The sequence below is a fragment of the Temnothorax americanus genome, unplaced genomic scaffold (genome assembly GCF_048541705.1).
Source record: "Temnothorax americanus isolate GAGA-0224 unplaced genomic scaffold, ASM4854170v1 Scaffold76, whole genome shotgun sequence".
NCBI classification, from domain to species: Eukaryota; Metazoa; Arthropoda; class Insecta; order Hymenoptera; family Formicidae; genus Temnothorax; species Temnothorax americanus.
This window is the reverse complement of record NW_027509799.1, coordinates 217360-228029: the sequence shown is the minus strand read 5'-3', so window position 1 is coordinate 228029 and position 10670 is coordinate 217360. Positions and strand designations below refer to the sequence as shown.

Sequence of the window (10670 nt, the reverse complement as noted above, 5' to 3'; positions counted from 1 at the left end):
GTCGGGATCGATTACTTCACAAGTACCATATATAAAATATTAATTTTTATGAATATTACTCAAATCTCCGATAATCAAACTTGATTATTGGATTTGATTCGGATTTTTAAGTACATATTAAACTTGATCTTATCGGTAGCCAGGATCCAACTAGCACTGTAGGTAATGTGACCAGATATTCTGTTTTCGGTGGGACAGTCCTGCCTTGGAGGTGATTCTCCCATCATCCTGCTAAATACGTCAAATGTCTCAATTTTAGTAAAAAAGGTTCCACCAAAAAAAACTTGAAAAATTTTGTAAAATTCCGATGGTAAACTTAATACGTTAAATTCTCTGTAATAAACAAAGTGTGGACAGTGGAAAAATAGCTCAACTTCGAGTTTGCATTTTAAAAGCAATATTGTTAACAAAACTTAATTTTGATTTAAGTTGCCAAGAATTTTATACATTTCTTAAATCATCACCTTTATTAAAGCAAATAAGTTCAAACACTAAATACGAGTAACTATATTGTTCTGTAAAAATAAATTGAATGTTGTTCTTGTGTTTATCTTTACACCTCTTCTATCCCGACATACAGTTGTCCGGCTTTGGATTAAAAAATATCTGGTCGCATTAGCCATAGAGTGGATGGATGGATGGATTATATGCTTTCTAGGAAAGCGTCGAAACAAAGAAAATCAAACGATTTTCCTGCTTGATAATAAAAGCTATTAACTGCTAATGACTGATTATCCAAGATTCTCAGTAAACAAACTGTCCGGACAGTGCCGATGTTCTTAACGATGTTGAATTTCAAATACTGCGTTTACCATTTTTTTTGCGAATACAGTTCAATGAAATCCCGCAGTAATTGCAATTGTAATTTGCAAGTGGCATTGTCATTTGTGAAAGTCACTCCATCATCGAACGATCGAACGTTGCGTTGTATTTTTAATTAAGGCACAATTAAACCAAATAAGTATATTTATTACGCCAATAAATATACTTATTTGGTTTAATACAACGCAACATGGTTCGATCGGTCGATGATGGAGTGACTTTCACTTAAGGAGGTTCGATGGCTACAACAAAATGCAGAGAGTTTTATGAAATTTTAATATGTTGTTCTGGAATGCAAAATAGAATTATGTGAATTTTTTAGGAATTTTTCACCGTTCCGTTTTGAAAAAAATCTACTCCAAAAACTTAAAAAGTACAATTTTTGGATTAGATTTTTTTCAAAACGGGACGGTAAAAAATTCCCAAAAAATTCACATAATTCTCTTTTGCATTCCAAAACAACATATTAAAATTTCATGAAACTGGCTGCATTTTTAACATAGGTTTTTATGGGAAATGATATATTGCATATACCTTCAGAATGAAATAAGTGCAAGAAAAAATGCAAATGATAAAGAAAGAAAAATATGCACATGTAACTTAATAATTTACAAATAAATGAGCGAAAGAAAGGGGAAGGTTACCGCACATTTCGTAGAAAAATTAATTATATTAAAGCATAAATTGCTTGATTTTTCGTCTGCTAGACTGCCACGGTCGTGAACGACGTGAACAGCAGGGTCATGTTCCAAAACTCACTCTAGTTAACTAAAATGCTATAGTGTACGTGACGTAAACTATAGATTTTAGTTACCCAGGGTCATGTTCCAAAACTCACTCTGGGTAACTAAAATCTATAGTTTACGTCACGTACACTATAGCATTTTAGTTAACTAGAGTGAGTTTTGGAACATGACCCTGCACGCATTATACGCACGCGGCGACCAATCAGAGCAATCCCCTTCATTCCCACTACTTCAAACGCTAGTGCGCTGTTTCCAGAACCCCCGCGTCCCACTACTCCCTCCGATGAAGCCATCGAACCTCCTTAATAAATAATTAACAATTAAGACTTTTAATCGACTCTATTAGCTATCATCGTCATGACAAATCGACCATTGATTTTGGTCAGATTAATCATCAAGATATTTCGACCATGAGTTTTGATCCTTCTAATTGATTTTGAAGCTTATTATATAAGCATCGTATTTAAACAATTTAATTTATTGCGAAAAACATCACCTTAGCCAGGGTACGAACCTGCATGAAGTAAGATTTTTTGCAATAAATTATAAATTATTTAAAGTTTAAATACAATGTGTAAAGCAATAGTCGATTTGTCATGACGATGATATCAATCGAGTCGATCAAAAAAGTCTTTAATTGTTAAGGCACAATTGTTTAGGATATCATTAGATCGAAGAGCTATAACGTTTAACACAATGACTATACTTTTTATTTAAAATTAGTTTACGAGGTACATTTATATACATAAAAAATTTATGACTATTACATTAAGCTTATGCAATATAGACAGTATATTCGTGCATGTTTTTGTGTGTATATGTATGTGTGTGTGTGTGTTTGTGTGTGTGTTTTGTGTACGTGTGTACTAACGTAACAGTAGAGCTCTATTAAAATCCACATTTATACTCGGCGTTTGGATAAGAACTTAATAGTCATTTACATCTAGTTTGTATCAACTTGCCATGGGTGGTGATACCGGAATGTCGTAAGTTTCTCGCTCTCTTTTTTTCTTTTGCGTTCCAAACAACTCCCGCGAAAACGTCAATCGTTCAGATTCTGTCCAAGCGACGCAAAACTCTAAAAGATTAAAATCTGTGTTCGTAGGTCAAACGCGTGTACGCGTAGGTCAAACGATTTGAATTTGTATTTTGCCTTACGGAAGGTCTTACTTGTTATCTCAAACACAAATTGTAAGATAGCCACGTTTAGCATTAATAATGCGATATGAATACGAGGTCACTGGTTCAAGTAATGTTTAAAACATTGTGTCTCGTATCAACATCCTACATTTGGCTAAACGTGGCTGTTTGATCATCACCAATTGCAATTTTTACCTTGCATGAATAGAATTTCGAATCTTTTTAAATTGCCTTTAAAATACAAGTGCAGATCTAGGTTTCTTTGGACGTTCGTTTCGGTTGCTTGGGTACGATCGCATGATAATCGTACGACAATCTGACGACAAAATGAAGCATACGTTGGGGGGTGGGGAAGGACAGGCGGGAATACCGCGAGTGAACGCGAGGATGTGATTAACCAGGGTGTGATGTTTGTAGGCCCGCGATGAGAATACGCAATATCTTTCTGTAAATTTTCGGAAAGGGCTCGCCCTGTTGTCCGCGAGCGAGCCACGTATCCTTCACTTTAATCGACGCGAATGCCACGGGGTGCGCGCCGCCGATGATAGAGACTCGCTCTTAAATTATAAACAAATATACACGCATGTCTAAAATTACCTCTCGATATTGTTACAATAGAATCGATTGCTGTTTCAACTCAATGACAGACTGGTGTACCGACGAATCGTCATATAACATCCTCATTTTTATCCTCTCGCATTCTCTCTCTCTCTCTCTCTCTCTCTCTCTCTCTCTCTCTCTCTCTCTCACATTAATTAACTTACTGTATACACACATAGGCTGGACTCGTATCTTTATACTTAAATATACATCGAGTCGATCTTTACACGTTTTCTTCAGTGAATTTTTTTTATCGGACAAACATTTAACAGACACTTGAGATTCTTGCGGTACACGGATATACAATGTACATATATCGGTATATCTTAATATATATATATACATACATATATGTGTATGTGTGTATATATATACATATATATATAGCATTATACATATATATTCTTTTTATTACTTGCATGACGAACGCGCGATATATAATATATGCATTCTCGTGTAATTCGTTTATCAATAGACTCTCCTCTTATATTCATCTTTGTTCTTTTTTTTAAATCCTTTTCTATTCTCGGTAAAATGCATGACACAAAAATAAATGCTTGTATCTGTGAATTATATTTACCTTCTTTTTCCGCCCTCCCTTACACACATCTTCCCGCGACGTATACGCTTAATTAACCATATATAGCTTAGCTTCTTCTTTTTACAAAATATCACAAAAATCACACCAGCCTTTGTTCGCAACAAGAAGCCATGTTGTTGAAATCTCGTCAAAACGATACACTCCCCGGTCCGTTCTGCGCTTTCGCGCTTGAAAACATTAACATATATTAACGTGTGTATTCGATGCGATCGCACGTGCTCGTGGGAACATGCGGCCATGCCGTATAAATTATCGTTGGCAGTGATTCACATAACAGATAGACGAGGAATTCTATGCAGCGAATACTTGTGAGAGCTTCGGAGCCACGTATCATTAAAAATTGTGAAAAAAGAAACGCCCAACTGACATCAATCCCTCCGTTTCCAATTTATCTTGACCGTCTCTTAATCGATGTGAGTTTTAATGCGTTTCATTGATTTTATCAATTTTACATGCAAAGATGCAAATTATTATCGACCCGCGACGCAAGCTTGAGGAGTCAAGCTTGTAGGTGTAATCGGTTTGCAACAAAATTATCCGGATAAAGGCCTGGATTTAAATTCTGATCTGGAGTCACCTTATTTTCTCAACAGCAGAAAGATCAAAGATTATCATATACAACGTATGATTACAGCCAAATTGGAGCAATCTGCATCGACATGTCATGGCATCTCTCAGCATATCTTTCGGTATGGCAGGGCGCATCCTGTCCTGTTTTTACCACGTGCACGTGATATCGCACACATATGTTCGCACATTTTATTCGCGCACACGATATAATATCGCCTTAGGATCTAGACATCGACATTTTTCTTTTTTTTTCTTTTATTCTTTTTCCTTTAACATTATCACGAATTTTGTCGCCTAAGTCGCATTAAGTATCGCCTCGATTCGAGATAAGTGTTCACGCACTGCGGAGCTCTCGCCTCATCTCGTACTTTGAATGCCCTGAAGAACAAGGAAAGCGAATCGGACGACAAAACAATGAAAGCGCTAGTGACCAGCACGATGCGCGGGCGCGCGGCGTCTTCACCAAGTGTAGATCGCGCGTGTTGAAGGCGGAGAAAATACATCTAAACGCTACTGTCTTTTATAAATATACAGTTGTCCAATCGTATTCTTATTGCACGAACTCTTCTAGCGAGGCCTGACATACGCGTGAAAATCTCTGGAAATCCGGAGACCATTTATTTTTTATGCACACCGATTGGATAGTCTGATACTTCCTCCTCCTCCCCAGGGAAAAATCTGTGCATCTCGCGACCCATTACTCGCGCGCATTATTTTATTCAGAAAGAATCACTTGACGTGACGTTATTCTACCAATGTGTCGGTTGCTCTCTTAATAATTTTTTTACGCATTTTATCAAATTGTCATTTGTTATTTTCAATGAAAAACCTCTTCGGATTACCACACGAAGAGAACTCCCGTATACAAAATATTTAATTTTTTAAATTGTATAATATATATATATTTCTATATTATCGGAACTGTGTATTTCTTTCTTCCTCCCTCTTTCGATTTTATCTATTATGAGAGAGAAATGAGAAACAGCGAGCGATCATAATTATTCAAGCTGCTACCTTGCTATTAAACTTGCCATTTTATCATCTCTACTTAATTTTCTTCTTAATGGTTTATAGGAAGTACATTCATTATCTTAGAAAAGCGATTTCGTACACAAACAAAGATGCTTATGCCGATGTTCTTTGTGAATCGTTTATATCGAATAATCATACATCTCATGGTTGATGTGTTATTCATAGCGCGTCCATGTTTTGTTTGTAACAATAAGCGCAATACAAAAAAGAATCTCTAGGATTCAAGATATACATATGTCGCATTAACACAGCTCTTTCTCAAATTCCCTGTACTTGTCTCCCTGAATGTTTCGATAAAATACGGCTCGTTGAAAGTGTTCTAAGCAGACGTCCGAGGTCGCAATTAGCATTCAAAAATATATACACGGATTATCACAAATAATTAATTCTTCCTGCGAATTATCCAAGGCAACACGATGCATCAGACTTGTTTTATACAGCTGTGGGAAAGTTCGAAACGCCTCACCACCTTATATCGATAACGTCAACAAAATATTCGCGGATGTCCGTCATTTTCGAAGAACGCAAGTGTCTACAATTTATTTTCTTCCACCGAATCATCGAACGATAATGCGCTTCTACAATTCTTTTTCCACAACAATCAAGTGGTACCATCCAGACAAGAGTTTGCTAATAATATTACAAAATGTCTCCATTCCAGCTTTCACATCAAATCTCGAAAAACCATTCGTTGTTCGTCGATAAGACACTTGGATCGAAAATTTGTCAAGCGATATCCAATTGGTGGGCGAAAGCTATTTAGCGCGCTCGAGTTCATCTCAACAACGTTAACAGTGATTCGTTAAAAAGATTACAAATCTTGTGTTCCACAATAAAAAAAGAAAGAAATCTATAGAACGGACAAATACAATTTGTCTCATCCATAGCTAACTATACAACAATCTCGCGCATCAAACGCGCGAGGTGCAATAGAAACATTTGCAAAACTCACAAACAACTTTTGCGCTTTCGCGTCTAGCACAAAAAAAAGTAAAGAAAGGGAGGTCCGCGAGCTTGCGTTGTACCGTCGCAAAAATTGTCATTAACCTCCCGTTACAGATCACTTCTTCCTTATTACTTGGCCGTTGTTTATCTATCGTCTTATTTGGAAAAGAAAATGTTTGAAAACCTTAAAGTCGAGAACTGCGCGCGAATTTACACGCGTCGTCGACTGCGTTCCTGCAAATGGAACATTCGTAGCTGACTTTTGTGCGCCTGTCACAGCAGCCACGCGTGATGACGGCGAGTCCCTCGATCCGCACTGAGAAATGCACTTCTAGAGATCCCAAAGAGCATTTACACAGTTTCGTGCAATTAATTAATGCTTTCTACACTTAGCAGAATGATCTTCATACATCTCATTTGGCCTCGTCCTGCTCCATCGGCTCCTCGGAAACCTCTCGGGAATGTTCTGGCGTGGTCCTGTCATTTTAAATAAACATATATAATTTAATTGTAATATGTATATGTATGTAATACTTAATTATAAGTTATTGATATTTAATAATATTTCAAAGATAGATGATGATAAAAAAATACTTGATACTAACGTGAGGTTTGTAGGCTGCTGCATAGATAGAGAGGCCATTGCAGATACGGTTTCCGTTTCGTCGTGTTCCTTTTGGCTCGCCTCTATAGCGCTCATTGCGACCGTATGGGCAGCAAGTTTTACGCAAGGCCAATGTGACATCTAAGAAATAATACGATACTACGTTAAATGATAAACTAAATACATTTAATTTTATCATTCATAAATAAATTATTTTTAATAGGGTATTTATTTAGAATAGCTACTGCACCTCAAATATCGATGAAATTAGGCTTAATCGATTCGTTTTTGCATAAAACGAAAGAATCTGGCAGAAAAATGCGGCGGTCTGCCCTGCGAAGCGAGATATTTAGCGTTAAAGTTGACGACTATCAGGTTTCGAAACCTGTCATACCGACGCTATGTAGCGATTGTGGTAGCGACCATGATGTAAAAAGAAAGGTGTTTCATTCCCGAGATGCGCAGTGGTCTAAAATAATGACTGCCTTCTGACCAATCAAAAAGCCTCCCCAAATGTAAAAAGCAACATGGCTACTTCCATGATATGTAAGAGGTTAGATTGTTAGCCGCCGCATGAGCGGATTCTCGCTTAAATCCAACCGGCGAGTTTTGCTTATCTGACGTCTAGTTCCTGGTTGTTCCTGTCATACTTACGGAAGTAGTAGGAGAAAGAATAAAAAATACACAGGACTCAATGTCTCTGCTAGACAGAGAGAAGGTGGATCATTACCGTCGAATGTAAATGCATCGCATAACCTTGCTTCTTTAATTGACTAATTTAGATCTAACATTCGATAAGAAGGTATTTATCATTAGAATTAATAATAATATTTATAAATATAAATGTTTTTGTTTTATTAGTGCATGTAATGAATTATATAAAAAATTTCTTTGAAAGACATTTCATCATCATAATATTGTAACTTTGATGAGAATATAAGCAACATATTAGCAATCTTCTTATCTGTTTGTGAAGAAGAGCTTCTATGAGGAACGGTCAGCTTATGATTGGACCAATAAGGAAAAATCGAAGTCTCTAGACAAACCATCGTACACCAGTTTACAGCGCAGTTTCTTGGGCCGGTCCAACGAATCTACTACTACGTTTACGCGAGCGTTACTTCTGTAGTAACTTATGATAATTCCTTCGCGTAAACGGGATTTTGTAGTAACTTACGATAATTTACTCCGCGTAAACGAGTGATATATCGTAAGTTACTACAGAAGTAACGCTCGCGTAAACGTAGTATACCTACGGCTACTACGATAAGAAGTTTGTCCTGGCCATCTTTAAATGTGCCAATTTATTATTAGTAAACTACATATTATATTTTGTTTACAGAAACAATGCCATCGTGTTCCATAAAAAATTGCAAAAATCGAACATGCGACGGAGATGCAAGAGGAATAACCTTTTTTAGATTTCCGAAAGAAACTCCAATTCGTCAGCAATGGCTTAATGCTTGTCAACAAACTGAGACAAGTTTGAAAGTTAATAAGACTGAGAAAACTAAACAGAGAGATAATAGAAAATAACATACGTAAGAAAAAATAAAAAAATATATATAAACTGTCTAATAAAGAAAATGTTGATAAAAATAAAATAACGTTATAAAATATAAATGCATTTATTTATTTGTTATTATTATACTAGCATGCCCCGCCGGGCTTCGCCCCGGCCCCGGTATTTGGTGTATTTGGATATCTTTCTAGATTTTTTTTTTTTTTTTTTAAGTTAATCCAACAAGCCATAGATTATTAAAATCTGTCCAGCCGTTCTTGAGTTATAAATGGTGTAACTAACCCCCCCGACTTTGTTTTATATATATAAATTATACTAACTTTTATACACTTATTTTTTATGAATAGCACGGCTTCTAAAACTTAAAGCGGTCTACATAGTCCGATCTTATTATATTTAATATTATCATAGGTTTATATATATATATATATATATATATATATATATATATATATATATAAATAAAGCATTGCAACGGCCATTGTATCAATGACAGCATTTTATAACGTAACTAATGGTTCAATGAAGAAAATTTGTTTTCGAAAAAGAAATTCTTATTTCGTCGGCTGCGTTTCGGCATCCATACAACTGATTGTAGAACCGGCCTAATCAATCTAGGTTAATAATTTTATCATTTCAAATTATATTACGTATTTTTATTTTTATGTAGTCTTTTATTACTTTAAAAATTTTTAATTTTGTTTGTATTTTTTTTACATTTACAACTTTTCTTTACATTTTTACCAATACTGCATTAGAATTTTGCGCTACATTTGGGGAGTGAATTTGATTGGCTGCTCCGTATTTGGCCGCCATTATGCGCAATGAAACACCTTTCTTTTTACATCGGTAGCGACAGAAACATGCCCCGCGGCCACATGCGCATGCTCCGTGTCCGCACGCGCATGCAAAAGTGCGCGAATTTGAAACGTATGCATACTTATAATGCATAAATATAAATATGTACTTTTTATATACGAACTATTCTCTGCTTTAACAAATTATTTGTTAAATAATTTGTTAAAGCAGAGAATAGTTGGTATATGGAAAGTACATATTTATATTTACAATGAATAGTTGGTATATAAATATGTACTTTTCATATACCAACTATTCTCTGCTTTAACAAACTATTTGTTAAATAATTTGTTAAAGCAGAGAATAGTTGGGGTATGAAAAGTACATATTTATATGTACAATGAATAGTTGGTATATAAATATGTACTTTTCGTATACCAACTATTCTCTGCTTTACAAATTATTTCTGCTACAGATATTATGCGTCGAAGTTAACGAAACAGAAATAATTTGTTAAAGCAGAGAATAGTTGGTATACGAAAAGTACATATTTATATACCAACTATTCATTGTACATATAAATATGTACTTTTCATACCCCAACTATTCTCTGCTTTAACAAATTATTTAACAAATAGTTTGTTAAAGCAGAGAATAGTTGGTATATAAAAAGTACATATTTATATACCAACTATTCATTGTAAATATAAATATGTACTTTCCATATACCAACTATTCTCTGCTTTAACAAATTATTTAACAAATAATTTGTTAAAGCAGAGAATAGTTCGTATATAAAAAGTACATATTTATATTTATGCATTATAAGTATGCATACGTTTCAAATTCGCGCACTTTTGCATGCGCGTGCGGACACGGAGCATGCGCATGTGGCCACAGAGCTGACAGAGCATGCGCATGTGGCCGCGGGGCATGTTCATGTCGCTACCACAGTCGCTACATCTCGTCGGTATGACAGGTTTCATAACCTGAGAGTCGTCAACTTTAACGTTAAATATCTCGCTTCGTTGGGCAGACCGCCGCATTTTTCTGCCAGATTCTTTCGTTTTATGCAAAAACGAATCGATTAAGCCTAATTTCATCGATATTTGAGGTGCAGTAGCTATTCTAAATAAATACCTTTTTTTCTTTCATTTGCTTTTGTGCTCTAAATAAATGCATGCAGGATAATACTTTCATTCTAAGTATTTGTGTCAAATCGTATTAGAGAAAATAAGTATAAACGTTGAAGTGGAGTCAATAAGGTGACTCATGGCTTTGCATGAGAGC

The 10670-nt window shown here is 35.5% G+C and overlaps 1 protein-coding gene and 1 long non-coding RNA gene across 19 annotated transcripts in view; one reads left to right on the top strand and one right to left on the bottom strand.

The window, feature by feature from the left end:
- Positions 1–2255: 2255 nt before the first annotated feature.
- The window catches only part of Hdac4 (histone deacetylase 4), a 211336-nt gene continuing 202921 nt past the window's right edge, over positions 2256–10670 (bottom strand). For all 18 annotated transcript variants that reach the window (XM_077423066.1, XM_077423071.1, XM_077423072.1 and 15 more), the window contains 2 exons: positions 7062–7201; positions 2256–6933 (listed from right to left, as the gene is read on the bottom strand). In XM_077423066.1, coding sequence (XP_077279192.1) covers positions 6870–6933; positions 7062–7201 — 204 coding nt within the window. In that variant the 3' untranslated portion in view covers positions 2256–6869. The remainder of the gene's footprint in view (positions 6934–7061; positions 7202–10670) is intronic.
- On the top strand, positions 7475–8672 carry LOC143906814 (uncharacterized). Its single transcript, XR_013259669.1, has 3 exons — positions 7475–7862; positions 8037–8333; positions 8403–8672. It is a non-coding gene; the product is annotated as an uncharacterized LOC143906814 (long non-coding RNA).